The 16,642-nt window shown below is 37.0% G+C and overlaps 1 protein-coding gene across 8 annotated transcripts in view; it reads left to right on the plus strand.

Annotated features, from left to right (window-relative positions):
* The window catches only part of INO80 (INO80 complex ATPase subunit), a 62,101-nt gene that overhangs the window by 18,197 nt on the left and 27,262 nt on the right, over positions 1-16,642 (plus strand). For all 8 annotated transcript variants that reach the window (XM_053979325.1, XM_053979332.1, XM_053979333.1 and 5 more), the window contains 15 exons: positions 841-1,036; positions 1,230-1,297; positions 1,618-1,827; positions 2,420-2,500; positions 3,647-3,742; positions 6,316-6,375; positions 6,960-7,102; positions 8,185-8,269; positions 8,778-8,895; positions 9,281-9,366; positions 10,325-10,492; positions 10,947-11,080; positions 11,877-11,944; positions 13,044-13,137; positions 14,238-14,415. In XM_053979325.1, coding sequence (XP_053835300.1) covers positions 841-1,036; positions 1,230-1,297; positions 1,618-1,827; positions 2,420-2,500; positions 3,647-3,742; positions 6,316-6,375; positions 6,960-7,102; positions 8,185-8,269; positions 8,778-8,895; positions 9,281-9,366; positions 10,325-10,492; positions 10,947-11,080; positions 11,877-11,944; positions 13,044-13,137; positions 14,238-14,415 — 1,785 coding nt within the window. The remainder of the gene's footprint in view (positions 1-840; positions 1,037-1,229; positions 1,298-1,617; positions 1,828-2,419; positions 2,501-3,646; positions 3,743-6,315; positions 6,376-6,959; positions 7,103-8,184; positions 8,270-8,777; positions 8,896-9,280; positions 9,367-10,324; positions 10,493-10,946; positions 11,081-11,876; positions 11,945-13,043; positions 13,138-14,237; positions 14,416-16,642) is intronic.

The raw sequence follows: 16,642 nt of genomic DNA on the forward strand, positions 1-16,642 counted from the left end.
GCTTGCTTTTTTGTTGGCCAACTGACAACTTCTTGAACTCTATTACAGAGTAAAAGGGATTGAATTTAGGAGAGTTTCCTTGTAAAAGCTCCCTAGTGAAACTGTGGTTGTTATTTTAGATATGCATACCTTATATGAGAAAAGGTTGAATCTTAAAACTAAATATAAGTCATTATAATGCTTAAATTATGCTTGTATTTATTGTATTCCTCTCATTCTTGCAAATTCATTAACATTTGGCAAAGTTTTCTCCTGACTTGGATTAACAAATTTTAACTGCAGCATTTTTTGCCAAAGCTAAGGATGAACAGAGCTTCTGCAATGCCTTGCTGAATGCTGAGTAATGATAATATCTCAACTACATTACCTATTGATGTACTCACGTGTACTACCATAATTCCCTCTACTAATAAGTAACAGAATGTGGGAGTGAGGTTGCCATGAGAGCATCTTAACTGCTGAATTCCTTTACTATAGACCACTAAAGTCATGCTATTATTTGTTGATACTTTAATTTTTTCAGTGTAAACAAAACCTTTAAACTTTCTTTTAATAGATTATGGTGGTTTTTGTCATGATTACTGAATTTTAAAAAAAACTTTTCATTTACAACATTTTTATATTTCAGTATAGATATTTATGGTGTTGGTCAGTGTTCTTATGTGCAACTAATGTAGCACTTTACAAAGTGATGTGCTTAACATAATCTAAATAGATTAGTTGTTGATACATTATTAGATGGGGTTTTTTTTTGTTGTTGTTTAATATATTTTTAACATTGAACTATTGTCCTGTCTCTTTTTCCCCTTCTTTTGTTTTTGGTAAATGCTCTTCTCTTAGGCTAAGAGACAGCAGCGAAAACTGAACTTCCTGATCACACAAACTGAATTGTATGCCCATTTTATGAGTCGGAAACGAGATATTGGACATGATGGGATACAGGAAGAAATCCTGCGCAAACTGGAAGACAGCTCTACCCAAAGGCAGATTGATATTGGTGGAGGAGTAGTGGTCAACATCACCCAAGAAGATTATGGTAAGTGATTAATCTACAGTCCTTTCCTTCCACTCTTTTGAAATTTACTGTACTCTCTGTGTTGCTGTGCAAACTTAACAATTTCAAGCACAACATCTTTCTCTGCAAGAAGGACTGCTGGAATTATTGGAATTTATCTGTGTGTTTGGGTGGTTATTGATACAGAGCTCTAATATGGGTATGGTATTTTCAGATAGCAACTATTACAAGGCCCAAGCTCTGAAGAATGCTGAGGATGCTTACCAGATTCATCAAGCCCGGGTATGTATTTTTTGCATCCATTAAGTAGAAGAGCAAGCAAAGTAATTGGCAGTGGCCACGGTACCAGGATCTTTCATAACAGTCAAGTCAAATAGGTTAATCTGGGGGCCAAATTTGAATTTAATTCCATTGGCACCTTTTGTGTTAAACAAGTAGAAAACCAGAGTATAAAGGATTTGGGCCATAGGAACAGGCTCATTTTCTCTTAATTTCTGCCGAGTATCATGTCTTAATGTAAATTGTAAAGCCTTTTACACTACAGTTTCTTGATAAGTTAATATATTCACCATCTTACGCATTACCTTCCTTTTCCTGTTCAGACCAGATCATTTGATGAAGATGCAAAGGAGAGCCGGGCTGCTGCTTTACGGGCTGCTAACAAGTCCGGCACTGGGTTTGGAGAGAGCTACAGTTTAGCAAACCCATCTATCCGAGCAGGAGAAGATATTCCACAGCCTACCATTTTCAATGGAAAACTGAAAGCTTATCAGCTGAAAGGCATGAATTGGCTGGCCAACCTATATGAGCAGGTATATTAGTACATCTTGCATTAATACATCTTGCAAATTTTTATAACTTCTGGGATTATTTAAGCCATTAGAGTAAAGTTGGCCAAAATAATCTACTGTTTTTAAAAACAGACTGTGCATAGTTGATCTTTAATGTATTTGGAAGAAAGAAAAATATTAGGTAGGCCACGTACCAGTGTTCTTGATTATTTAGGACATAACAGCTTTGAATGGGGCTTCGAGTTCAGTATTCTTTGTGTGGTTTATACAGCTGTTTATCACTTAGATCATACATGGAGGAGACTTTTCCTGCTTGGAGTTGCAAACAGTTTCAGGCTTGGGTCAGCAGGCAGTCTTGTCCTTGTGAGTGTGCTCAGGTCACAATGGGATCATGAAGTGCAGAGAGGCTTAGGGGAAGAATTCAACTGAGAGATGAATGAAATACAGTTGAGATAAATTACCTCTCAGGAGCAGATGCAAGAGATGATAAAGTTTCAGAGTTTCAGTGTTACAGTGGGGCTGTTTCCACTCAATTCAGTAGCAACTGTTCTGCAAGTTCTTTGTAGTTTAAAAAGTAGTAAAGCAAAGGTGTTCATTTATGGATCTTTTGCAGGGCATCAACGGAATCCTGGCAGATGAAATGGGTCTGGGTAAAACAGTACAAAGTATTGCTCTCCTTGCACATCTGGCTGAGGTAGGTGGATTATATCTTGTTCCTGGGTAGTATGCTTGATAGAAGATGCATACTTTTCACATGTTGGAAATGAATTTTGGATTATATAGTGTAAATGTCTTAAAGAGTATTTTATACATTGCTTCCACGTGGAGCCATTGAAATAGTTATAAATATGTATGTATGTCAATTTTTATTTATATAATATAGTTTTCATTTATTCACAGAGTAAAATCTTCTCACTTGCACTGAATGTAAAAGTCTCAGGAGAGACCAAGTTGCACACTTGATGGTTCACTGTGCCTTACAGATCAAAGTGCTCAAATTCTGAGCTTCATGGCAGTTAGCATTAATTTCCATATTCCAGTGGGGCTTTCTAGGAAGCATAGCGATTCTTCTGTGCCAGGGCAGACAAACAAAACAGAATTAGCAACAGGAGCGTACTTCTTAATGCAGAAATAGATTTATTTAAAAAAAATAAAGGTCTTGATTGCAATCCAGTCATTTGCCCTAAATAGGAGATATCAATGAAGTGATACTAGAAGCAAAATTAGCTGCACTAGTGACCAAGTGACAATTGTGTGCATTTATTTATGTTTCTGGTACTGTTGGCCAAAATACTGTAAAGGTGTGCAGAGCTGAAGGTTCTTAAGCTCATCTGTATGGAAGAAATAACAAGATAACCTTGTCTTCCTGTGACACTGCGCCTTGAGGTTTTTGGAAGGTTACACAAGGCTTTATTCTTCTGCCTCTCCCTTATGAGGGCCAGCTTGTAACTGCTAATATATTAATTGATCAACTCAGTTATTCATCAGAGAGTACTGTAATTTGTGATGTGGCAGAGCAAAGTTTTTCAATGCCACCTGAAGTTCTTTTCCTTACCAAAATGACAGGGGCTGTTAGTAACATGCAGGTGGCAACTCTCAGAAACAAAGGAGTTTGTTCTGGGAGCAACTTTGCTGTTACGAAATAAGTTGGTTAAACATTAGATCTGCTCTGTTTGATTTTGTATCACCCTGCCATGCTGGGAGAGTTTTGCTATTTTGCATACAGTTCCCTCTCATGTAGCCACTGTCATTTAGTAGATTTAAAGCCATATCAAACCATCTCTTTAACACCTCCCTTCAATTATTTTTTTTAATTTAATTTTTTATGTATGTTTTCCAGAGAGAGAACATCTGGGGACCTTTTTTAATAATTTCACCTGCCTCTACTCTGAACAACTGGCACCAGGAGTTTGCCAGATTTGTACCTAAATTTAAGGTAATAAGCATGTCCAAGGAAGTTCTTTCTGTTTCCTCAAGAGCAAACCATTGTGTTCTCCTCAGTTCTGTATCACATCTGGGTGCTTACTTACCTTGGAATATGAAATTCTGTAATGAGCCTGTTTCTGGTATTTTTTTACATCATCCTAGTTTTTTTTATGGAGCGTTTAGTTATTTAGGGCTTCAAAATATTCTTTCTTTAATCACATGGTTTTTATTTTGCATCAACTTAGACACCTTCTCAGTAAAGAACTGTAGTAGGTCAGCAAGTGGATGTATCATTTTAACATATGGGCCTGGCAGCAGAACCAAGAATTACATATCAAGTTTTATGTAATGTCTTTGGGGTTAGAGCTGTGTTTTCAGTCATTCATATGAATTTGAGTCAGATAAAGACTGATTGTGAACAAACACTGAACAGACAAGAGGGAAGCAAAATGCAGTTATTACAGAAAAATAGAAGAACTATGGACATACAGTTAATAATCAAGAAAAAGCAGAGAAATGAATCACAGATAGATAAGAACAAAAAGATTGAAAGAAAACAAATGGAGTTTTTCAGATATATTGTGAATGTGAAAACATAGTAAATAGAAATAGTAAACAGTAAATTAGAAAGGAAGGAACTATCAGTTACTGAAAAACAAGCTGCTTACCTCTCCCCCAGTGGAAAACATTGGAGGGTTGCGAAGGAAAATATGAAAAGAAATGCGTACTGCTAAAACAGTGCTGTAATTTCAGAATTCAGCATAGACAAAAATGTCAGAAGCTTGCATTTACATCTGCAAAGAGGAACAGATCATAATTTACGTATTTGGGTTATTAATATAATAACTTTTGATATAAAGAAGTCTTGATTGGTTTTTCTTGAAAGATCAGATTTTCCTTTTTACAGAAAACTGTAGAAGACACCTAGTTATGAGTAACCAGTATACCAGTAACATCAGGCTAATTGTTTGAATGCCTTGGCTACTTAAAAAAGTGTGAGGGAAAAAGCCTTGAATATATTAGTATAAGTGATACTTGATTTTTTGATCTGGGGCAGGGCAAAATTAAAGGACTTAGCTTTTACCAAATAGGCTGCTTTGGAGATCCTGATGAGACTGTACATTGCTTGTGGTGTTGTTTAGTTTGAGGTATCTGTATGAGGAGAAGTTGTGCTAGAGCATAGTTCATACTGGATTATTCAAGTGACTTGTATTTTGGAATAAATTGGCATTGCTGAGCCTTTAGAGCAACTAATGAAGAAATACAAACACTTCTGTTATTGAGGAGGTACTCAAAAGAAAAAAAAAAAAGCCATCACAACCTGAAAATAATCCATTCATGTCTTTTCATAGCCCAAAATAATAAGGGCTCTTGAGTAAAAAACTTGAGAGCTGTTGGCCATTCTGTCTGCTTTCTCTCACTTCCTTTGATCCGTTCATTGTATAGAATAGGCAAGCAACTGTTTATGCTTTCTCCTTCTCAGGAATGAAATACAGCAAATGTTTGGAAAATGAAGTCAGGATGCTTGTGTTTTTGACTTAAACACCAAACTGTTTTTATCATTGTATAGCTGTTCTTTGGCATGCTAATCTTACTGCATGCTGATGTTTACCTCATCCATGGAGCAAAACACATTTTAAAAAGAAGTTTTCTAAACTTACTGTCACATGTTTACAACTTCAACTGATCTTTTTTTCAACCAGTTTTGTTTCTTCCTCTAATCATACAGAAGTGTGCAGTCAGTTCTGCTTGTAGTAAATCACAGTGAATTTATATCCATGGCAGAATATGTAAATTAAAAGACAAATCAATTTTCGATCAGTCTGGTTGCTTTACAAACAGAGCAGCAGGAAGAGTATTCAATTATAGGCTTTTGGAACCTGTCAGTTGAAGTTGTAAGACTTTTCCCCACCTCAGAAAGCAGCATTCTTCCTCTCTCCCAAACCTCTCAGTCTTAGCTGACTGTAAGTCAGCCTAGGCAGGAGATGGCAGTGCAGTGTTATTAACCAGTGGCAGGAGTCAGTGCTGTGCAAAGGTTTGAGTAATAGGACCCGTGCAATTTTGAACTGTAGATAGTTTAACAGCTTTCTCTGGCAGTAATGCTTGCTTTTAAAATTGTTATATTAAATGTATCCAGGCCAGATATTTTAACTTCATCTCAGGTTTTTGGGGTCAGTTCTGAAATAGAAAACCAACAGGACCATGGGGGTTGTTAAACAGGCAACAAGCCTTCTAGTCCTCTAGCTTTAACTGTAGCAGTTGAGTGCAGACCTCGTTCTGCCTTAAGCAAAGTATAATTTTTAATTTTTAGAAAAACCTTACTAGAAGGTTTGTGCTAAATGCTAATGGGCATTTTTAGATTCTCAGCATAGCTTGATCAGGCCAATTTGCTTGATACATTTTCTTAGAATGCTCTTTTTCAAAGTATTTTTAAATGCTTTCTGATTTTTCTTGATGGTAAAAAAGATAATTTTCCTTTTTGTTGTTTTGGAGAAAGAAGTACGTAATTTTGTAGACTATAAAATTCCAGAGCTGGTGTTATTATTTGAAAATAATGTCTTTCTATTTTTCTTACTGTTCCAGGTGCTACCTTATTGGGGAAATCCCCATGATAGAAAGGTGATCAGAAAGTTCTGGAGTCAGGTAATACCAGCATGAATGTGTACTTTGATTGTCTTTCTCTGTGCAAAGAGAAACCAGAAACTGTTGCTGCACGTCACCAAACTAAACTAATCTATGGATGCAGAGTTTCTTAATTCCTGTAGTAGCATTTTCATTAAGATAATGAGGTGGAAGACTTGTGCTGAAGAGCAATACCATACAGGGCAATTCAATGTGGTGTGGAGTTCAGATGAAGAACTAGAGATCTGTAAATAAAGCAAGTTTCAGTGTCAAGGACTGTTTATTCTGTTCGAGTAACCTAGCTCAGGATACCCCCAATGCAGAATCCCTGCAGTTCTGTCAAGATTGTTCCTTATTTAACAAGAGCATTTTGTAGGGTTCAGTACCCAGGTCTTGTCTTGCACGTTAAGAAGCGTCTAGAATTGTTCAAGGGCTGAAGTGCAGGTCCACTAGTTGAGTAACTGTGATATAATTAATTTTACAAGTCAGCTGTGGAGAATGCAGGTGTAATGAGAAGATTGTAATACAGAAGTCTGAAATTACAGTGAACTCTTGACAATGTACTTACATTATGTGGACATTTGTTTCTCCTTTTGCGGCTGTAGAAGACACTGTATACTCAGGATGCTCCGTTCCACGTGGTAATTACCAGTTACCAGCTGGTAGTGCAGGATGTGAAGTATTTCCAGAGAGTGAAGTGGCAGTATATGGTGCTGGATGAAGCACAAGCACTCAAGAGTAGCTCCAGGTAATAAACTAACTGGAAACAAAATATTTTCTGTGGATCAGCCTCTTGGAGGAGTATCAATAAAGCATCAATAGAACATAAATTGATAGAAGTTAAAATTAACACACATAAGACCCCTTAAGTATCTAACCTAGTTAAATATCTATATAACTCTCTGACACTGGATTGATCCATTAGGTGTTTTGCATTTAGATTTTTCAAATATGTAAAATGTAATTAAAAGGTAGCTCTGGAGCAGAAACTTGTATGGAGCACAGGACAGTTAAACAAAATGCATGAATGAAATGCAGTTTACTTTCCCTCCTGACTATTCACAGAATTCTGCCTGGTGAATGGTCTGTAGTCTTTAGCTTATATTGTTTATATTGACTCCATTAAATGCATTATTTTGATTCCTTATTCAGTGTCACTTCCAGACATGAATGAAGGTCAGAACCCCATGAACACTGTTGGCTGCAGTAAAGCCCAATCTGTGTCATGAGACTCTATGCCAGAAAATTTTCTGTTTGTTTTCAAGTAATGGATTTGTCTGTGTTTATTTCTGTAATTGCTTTCCCATAACCTTTGTCCAGGTTGCCACTGTACACAGTAAGTTAAGGAGTGCTTTAGATGCAGGCTCATTCTGATCAAAGTTTGTCTCTTCAACATTCTTGGGAAGCCACCCCTCTAAGAGGATTTTAATGTATAGCTCAGCACTCCTGCCACAGTAGCCTATACACTTCCTCTTGTAAAGTTTGAAAAACACACGACATTCTGATTCAAAGTACCTGTTTCTTTTGGAAAGTTAATTATTCCAATCATGAGATTTTATTAGTAAGCATTTGTTTTAAAAATGAGTAAAAAAGATACTTAGAAAAATAAAATAAATTACACTCTTTTAATTTTTTTTTTAATTGGGAAAAGGCTATTTTTTTCTGTAGTTGTCTTTTGAAAGACTGGGGAACAGCTGTAATAGTTTTGTCCAGTGACTTCCAAAGATCATTTGGGAAACTCACTGGAAACAATTTGCCTTAAAATACCTTATGTTTCATATCATTCTGCAGTTTTCTCTAGAAATTATTTTTCTTGCTTTTATTCATCAGTGTTCGTTGGAAGATCCTACTGCAGTTCCAGTGTCGAAACAGATTGCTGTTGACTGGGACCCCAATCCAGAACACAATGGCTGAGGTATTTGGGAGCTCAAAAGAGTGGATTTTTCTTTGTAACAATAATGCATACTAAGGATATGTAAACAGTTGAGAAATCTGTTGCATTTATGTGGTTGTGGGATCATACTTGTAGCAAGTATGGTTGGCAACCACTGGCAAACAAACATGGGATCAGCCCTGGGTGGGAAAAATATGGAAACTTGCTATACATTTAAATAAAACTAAAGATATTTGAAGTAATACTTTGATTACAGGATTAAATCTAGTTCTAGTGACTTTCCCTTTTGTTGGCTGAAGTAATTAGACTGTGTTTGTCACTGCTTTCTAATGGGGTTCTGTTAAGTTGATATCTGTGGCTTTGTGGGGGGAGGCAGGAAGAGAATGCAGCTGGGGTTTTGTTTAATTTTGCCATGTTTCATGATCTAGTGAAGTGATTTTGCTTATAAAGAGCTGGAAGATTTTGGGGTCCATAATTACCTTGTCCACATTAGGATGACTTTTGCTACTCTGGTGTTTTCTCCTTTTAGCTGTGGGCCCTGCTGCATTTTATCATGCCAACACTGTTTGATTCCCATGAAGAGTTCAATGAGTGGTTTTCTAAGGACATAGAGAGCCATGCGGAGAACAAGTCTGCTATTGATGAGAGTGAGTGCAGTGTGTAACTGCTATCATTTTATATTAAGAATCTGTTGCCTTTTTGAAATAATAATGGCTAAATTTTCTATGAGATGTGGCATCTAAAGCAGAGAACGCATTATGAGATTGGAACATTACTGGATTGTTGTTGATAGTTTATGTTGAAGTTTCTGTTTCTGACTGTAATATAGCATGTGTAATGAACAGAAAAACAGTGTAGCACAGCACTCATTTAAGAAAGAAAAATCAACAAAGAAATATCAACTCTCTGCTGTAAGAACTCACATGGGGGGAAATGGCTGAGCAGTTAGGGACTTAATTTGTCAAAAAACACTATATAATTCTCTTTTTTGATGAAGTAATTGTTCTTTCTTTCCCCTTCCCTTTATTTCAGACCAGCTATCCCGCTTGCACATGATCCTGAAGCCTTTCATGTTGAGAAGAATCAAGAAGGATGTGGAAAATGAACTGTCAGATAAGGTCAGAAAAACTATTTCTCTGGAATGGTTATTACAGCTCTATTGTCATAGCTCTGTTCTCTGATCTGGTTTTTGCAAACTTGTTTGTCAGTCTGTGTACCTGAAATTTGACTGTAGACTTCTCTTCGACCTTCACCCTCTTGCACCACATCCCAGCAGTGTCATTAGATGTGAATATAACTGAAGAACTTCTAATTAACAAATATTTTTCTTGGGAAAGCATTTTGTTACCAGTTAAAGATGAAGAACCTTCAGTCCTGCTTAAGTTGACAGATGTATCCCTAATGGCAGTGAAGGAGATTGTTACATCAATTACTGGGTGATAAACATTTCCAGTTGCCTTTTTGAAGGCTTTGGCATGGGTTTAGGATTTTTTTTTTGCTTGCCTATACAGAGAAATACATAGTGGCAGCATCATGCTCTTCTCTCTTGCCAGTCTCTTAATTTCACATGGATGTTAGCAGTGCTAGATGATCTTGTGGTCAGCAGTCCCCAGGTTGAGAGACGCTGGCTGAGAGACATCTGATTTGTTCTGATGTGCTTATTAATTTCAGTGTACTTCCCACTTGTGCGATGCACCTGTCACTGCTGTGGGCTCCTGACACTCCTTAGCATGGCTCTAAGTGGGGAACTGTAGGATGGTAGAAATTGAAGTCAGATTTTAAACTGATCAGCTGCAGGTGTGACGACAGCTTCTTAAGAATCCCTCTGTTTACTTGTGTTCACGCACTTTTAAAGGTCTGTCTCCTACATCATTACACAACCTTTCCAAAACACACCTATCAGTTAAGTCCTTTCCAGGTTAGATCCTGAAATGCAGATCTGAATGCAACTGCCTATAAATGTATTTTTTGAGAAAGTTATGTTTTCCTCAAGGTGTGTTTCAGCTTTATGTACACTGATGTTATCGTCTTCATTTAAGAGAAATAAATGGCTAAATCTTCATTATCATTTTGCAGATTGAAATTCTTATGTACTGCCAGCAGACAAGTCGACAGAAGCTCTTGTACCAAGCTCTGAAAAACAAAATCTCTATTGATGACCTCTTGCAGTCATCAATGGGCACTACTCAGCAAGCACAGACCACCACTAGTAGTCTCATGAATCTAGTTATGCAGTTTAGGAAGGTAAGGCTATTTTAAATAATAATTTTTGAAAAGTATGATCATTGATTAGCACAAAACTAAGATACAGCTTCTAGAAAACACCATATTGAAAAAAATCTGGCATAGGCAAGCAAGTTTGCATGCAATTCAGTTGTGTTTTGGATGCAGTGTAGCATTGATGTTGCGTGAAGAAGAGCTTTAGCCTTATGATGCGTGCATCTGCTAGCTGGTTTAGTTGCAAAGGTTGGTTTGGTTGAAGGAAGCCATTCACTTGGGAAGAAGAGGCAATAGCTGTTATATGAATAGCAAAAGGTATGATGCCATATTGAAATTTGAGCAGATACACCAAAATAACCATGCAATATTAAGCAGTACTAAAGTTTTAGTGATCACTGGTCATGGTGATTTGGGATGTAGATGCTGCATTGGACTAAGTTAATTTCTCCCAGCTTTTGACATCCTCTCTGTCTTACAGGTGTGCAATCACCCAGAGCTGTTTGAGCGACAAGAAACTTGGTCTCCATTTCACATCGCCCTAAAGCCATACCAGATTTCCAAGTTCATCTACCGTCATGGACAGATCAGGGTCTTTAACCACTCACGGGACAGGCAAGCTTATTCCACTTCCTATCCACTTTAGCGTACTTAGTATTATTACTTAGACTTATTTTCATAAATGCTAATTAGCTCCCATACCTGGTGTACTTAAATGATGTTGGCTGAGCAGTCCATTTCCTTTTAGTCATTCAGCTGTTAAACATCTGATATAGGTGCTCTTTCTTGGTGGAATCCTAGTCATAGAATATCCCTTTGACTGAGTAAGAAAGCCGGGAAAAGGAATTTAGAGTTGTTGCTGATGATGTATAGTAGAATTAAGCTTTAAAAGATCCTTGAAACAAAAAAAAAAGCCCCACCTGATTTCCCCTCAGTGAGATTTCTCATGGAAGGAAGCTGTCAGTATCTGTTGCAACATGGTATAACGTGAGCATCTGCTAGTGCCATGACAACTTTTAATGCTCACCTTGGATGAGAATCTGCCCAAGTGCAGTTTGCTATTTTCTCCAACCATGGCAATTCTTGATTAATTTTGTCTGCATTCAGTTATGGTAAGTGCTAAGGGCAGAGATGAGAGAGACATGTATGAAGACAAGATCAGCTTTTCTAGAACATATAATCCAGTTCTAACACAACAATGGTGTGTCTCAGTGTCAAATTAACAGCAGTGCATGTAGACTGATGACACTTTCCTCCTTCTGCTGTGCAATTCCAGATATTCAGAGCGCTAAATTCTTACAATGAAGAAGTGAATGGCTACTCTGTATCTTATGTTGATTGTGTGATTGAATGTGTTATGTGTTAACACCTTCTTGATGATGTTGTTTGGTTTTGTTCCTTTAATTTTCAGGTGGTTACGGGTTTTACTTTCGCCATTTGCACCAGACCACATCCAGCAGTCTCTCTTCCACAGGAAGGGTAGGTTTTCAGTCTTGGGAAACAAGCTGGATTTTAATATGTCTACTTCAGAGGGAAGGACTGAGAGACCGGATTAATTAATAGATTAGAATTTACTAGAATTTTGTTAGTGTTTGTACATACATTTCATTTGCTCAGAGAGGAAAGGATGGAAAGCAGCTGGAAGAATCTGTGGATAACCTGTCATTTAGTTATTGCTTAATCCTAGTGCAGTATCTTAAATTCAGTCTGTCTTGTTTTAACTTGAGATTTTTAACTTTAACAAGAGATTAGTGCTGCCTTTTTAGTCTAATGTGAATTTTTCACAGATTCAGTTCTAAGAAATCTTGGATTCATTTCAGAACATTCTGTGTTGTATCTTAAACTGCCAACTTACTTTCAACTAGAAACTAGATGAGATGCAAATGACCCAGAATCTATCAATGAGCAAAAACCCCAGAAAAGCTGCTGTTATTGACAGATACAATTTATTATAGATGATTTAATATTTTTCCTACAAGAGCTAATTTTGTCACTCAGCTACTGAGATGGGAAAATCTTCAGAAGTATAAAGCAAGAGAAATACTGGCTGCATTACTATGCTGAAATCTATTAGCATGGACCTCTTCAGCTGGTGTTGGGACTATGCAGTGCACATGAGTGGGCCTGCAAAGCTTTTCCCTACCAATACCTGCAACTCCTTCTAACCCATTTGACTTCCTGGGTGAGAGGGAGCATGAGACAGGCATCCTGAGGTATGCATGTTCTCGTCAGCTGTCTGGAAGATATTTGTTCAAATTTGCAAATATGCACATTGCCTATTGATTCTTAATAACTGAAACAAATGTCCTAGACCTAGACTGTATTTCTCTTTTTTGGTAAGAGCCCTTCTCTTGCCCACACTGGAAAATGAACTGGAATGTGGAGTCTGGCAACAGAGATTCAAATTGAATTTTCAGTATTTCTAAATGATCTAGGTTAAATTAGGATCTCCTGTTTACTCACTTAGATTTGTCATGTGTCATAGAATGTGTATCCTGAATTGATGAAGTAAATTTAGTTTTCAGCTAGGAGTGTCTATGACATGTGTTGGCCTAACTCCAGTATTTCTGTGACCTAGGCGTCAATGAAGAAAGCTGTTTTTCTTTCCTCCGGTTTATTGATGTCTCTCCAGCAGAAATGGCAAACCTTATGAATCAGGGACATTTAGCCAGGTGAGGACAACTTTTTTTCTCTCTCTTTTAGTAATTACAGGAAAAGTACAGATGATGTCAGTCATTCTTCTCTAAACCTGCATTTTCTGTGTTTCTTAATATTATTATTTCTCTATCATTTTCTAATACTACAACAACTTCTATAGTGCTCCTCCAGATATCGGGCACCATTATGTAATACAGTTTTTATGCCCCTGTCACAAGAAACCCTGTGTTACAAAGAGTTGACATTGTAAATACACAGGATGGTCAAAGGGCAAAAGGAGAGTTTGCTTAGGGTCACACTGCAGGTTGCTGGTGTTATCAAGCGCAAAATCCAGACTTTGGAAGGCCTGTTCAGTGCAGTTCTTGCCAGTTGCACTTGAGTGTGTTTTAAACACACATGGAATAAGCTTGTGCTGTGGTAGTTGTTCTTCAGCCCTGAGTCATACTTTCCACATGTCTTGTTTTTAATATAGAATGTGATTCTGAGGCATAGGCTTTGAACTGTGGATTTATAGCATCAACTGTATTATCTTGAAAGGAGAGGTGATATTTTAAGTTATAGTGTAGTCTGAAAGGACTCTGAGTCATGTTAATAGGGGCTGTAAGAAATTTTAGACTAAAAGTATTTATTATTAAATAGAGATGTTCTGCTTTAGGGCTTTGTAATATTTTTTTGTTCTGGTTATTTTGAATTACTGTTTCTTGACTGCACTTCAGTAACATAATTCAGATTTCTCTTGATGTGTCTCAATGGTATTTATGATAAATTCTGAATTCATTACACATGTTGTTATGAATAATTTATATGTCATTTACAGAGAAGTCAGTGCAATTTTACATTGTAGAGGCTAGCTGGGGCTTGACCATTTTCGATTAAGTGCTTCAAAGTATATCCTGATTTAATCACTTAGATTCAGTTGAGCCACCTTAGAAAAAATTATATAAGAAAAATTTGAAGATGTCTATCAGAAATTATTTTCCTTAAGGCAGGATGCTGTAACCCTGATATTCTTAAAAAAAATCCCATTTCTGTCAGATACAGTTATGCTGTAAATACATTCAAGCCTTTCTTTCACAAAGCAGTGAATAAATGCATCTCCTGTGGTTTTTTTCAGATGGTTAGCTCTTTTCCTGTCTCTGAAAGCATCCTACAGGCTCCATCACATGCGCTCCTGGATGGAGACTGAAGAAGTCAAAGAGCAGGGGTCATGTTTTCTGAGGAACAGGGATTTCTTGCTTGATGTAAATTTCCCACTGTCTTTCCCTAACTTGCACAGCTGCACTTTGCTGCAGGTAAGCAAAATTTCTGTGATCTGGAGACAGTAGCAAATCCTCCTGAATGAGAAATGATGAAAACCATTTTGTCCTTACAAAACAGGGAAAACAGATTTGATAATGGGATGATGATACTGTCTGCTTTTTTAGATACAGTTAAGAGACTTTAGAGTGCTGAACAGAAAAATAGTTTAATACCTATCTCCTTCACATGCAGCATTACATTTCAAAACTTGATATAATGAATAAATCAGTTGACTTAGAAGACTTCAAAATATTACTGGAGCACCAAAAGTAGATACAGGAGCAATAGAATTAGACTCATGATTTGTCAGGGATAGACTCTGTATGTAAGCTTAAGAGTTTTGTAATGTTTTTTACATGCAAAATGCTAATTTTCTGGCTGAAACAACTCTTTTTCTTGTCCAATTCAATACATTCTTGCAGCAGCTGGGGAAAACAGAGACCAGCCTGACAGTGTTTTATAGCTGGTGAACAAGCATTTTCAGTGCTGTATTTCTACTCTGAAATTTGCTTCTGCTACTGTCTGGTAGATCAGATGTATTCAAATTACTGTGTAATGCAAGATCATTTTTGTTAATCTTTGGCCTAGGATATTTGTGAAGATTTTGCCTTTCTGTTACTAAATTGCAGTTGATTTCCTGAGTTAGATTAAGGCTCCATTGATTCAGTTCACTGGGAAATAAGTTCACAGAAGTGCTAGTGTGGAGTCAGGAAAACATCTAGGGCAATTAGCAGATATGCAGTAAAAAAAAGTCTTTTCTGAAACAGTGAGATTGTGCCAAATTTCTCTAGGGAATATTGCTTCTGCTCTTGAGTCTGGAAGGGGAAAGGAGATAGCCAGAATTCAATTGAATATTGTGTAGAGGAAGTTGAAATTGAAGACGCATAAGCAGTAGGAAACCAACCTTGGACTTGGTGTCATGTTTTGCAGCGTTAACAGCAAAGCCAACAAAATGAGTCCTCCTAGATATCAAACAAAGAGTCAGCCAAGTGAATGTGTGCCTGTTAACTCTGGATGTGCTGGTATTTCAATAGTCTGTGTTTCCATGTCTAGCTTGATAAAATCTCTATGCTACATGAATTTGCTTTCAGTTAGTTTTTTAAGATTACAGTCAGCTCTTTCTATAGTGCTTGCAGTGCTTATCTCTGTGACTAGTGTAGCTCTGTCCTCTTGTTGGTATGGTTAAGGAGAATTTGTGTGGTGTCATAAGTGCAGCAATAAAGAAGATGGTATCAGAAGTTGTGTGCACTTAGAGAAGGTAGCATTCATTTTTACATATGTAGAAAGATGATCTAAGTCCTTACACAGCCCTTGGTTTGGTTAGTACGAATATCACAATGAAAATCATTAGATTTTCTAAAGGACAGAAGATGGATTAAGACAGTAGATTTTAAATGTAAGATCTGGAATATACATGTGTAGGTTTTAATATTAATGCTTAAATGCAAACCATTTGGATAGGCTACAGACACACCTATACCACAGTCTAACAAGATTTAAACATTAATTTGGTTTCTCCAAAAATTTCTATTTTTTGAGGATGTCAGTACTTGTGTCCTAGGGGTTCTTAGAGCTGTTGACTTTGTGTAAATAATGACTCTTGCAACTAATAACGTTCAATACAGGAAAAAGCCAGCTGAGGAGCAGAGTTCATCAGTGTGTGCAATACAGTGCATTTGTGATAACCCCAGTAAATCTAAAGGAAGAATAGCCCTGCAGTTATGACAGATACTTTAAAGCTGTTTTCTAGGCTTCCTGTTAGACAAATTACTACCTGCAGTCACTTTAAAATAAGCTGTATTTACAGAATTTTGTTTGCAGAGGTTATGTTTAGAACACATTAAAAAAAAATAAAGGTGGTTAGGGAGTTCAAAACCTAAAGGAGAGTTGAAAATCAAGCTGCCCTTTACATGCCTGTCATTTAGCACTGAACATTATTGTGCGTGAAATGAACTTTTTCCTTAGCACAAATTGGAGAAGCTTTCAATGTAACATTCGCAAAGCTTCCTCTTGGGCTTCATAAGATAGTAACGTGTAGGGAATGAGGAGGGTGAAAAAAGAGGAAAAAGGAAATGGTAAAAATCTGGAAATGCTTTTCGTAACTGCTCAGATCAGCATTTCCAATGTAAAAGACAAAGCAAATTCCAGGTTTTAAACATGGATTTGTTCATGTGTGCAACCCTACTAGCACTTTTTAAATCTTCAGGATAAAATTTAGAG

This window comes from Vidua macroura, chromosome 6, assembly GCF_024509145.1.
Source record: "Vidua macroura isolate BioBank_ID:100142 chromosome 6, ASM2450914v1, whole genome shotgun sequence".
In the NCBI taxonomy this organism is placed as follows: Eukaryota; Metazoa; Chordata; class Aves; order Passeriformes; family Viduidae; genus Vidua; species Vidua macroura.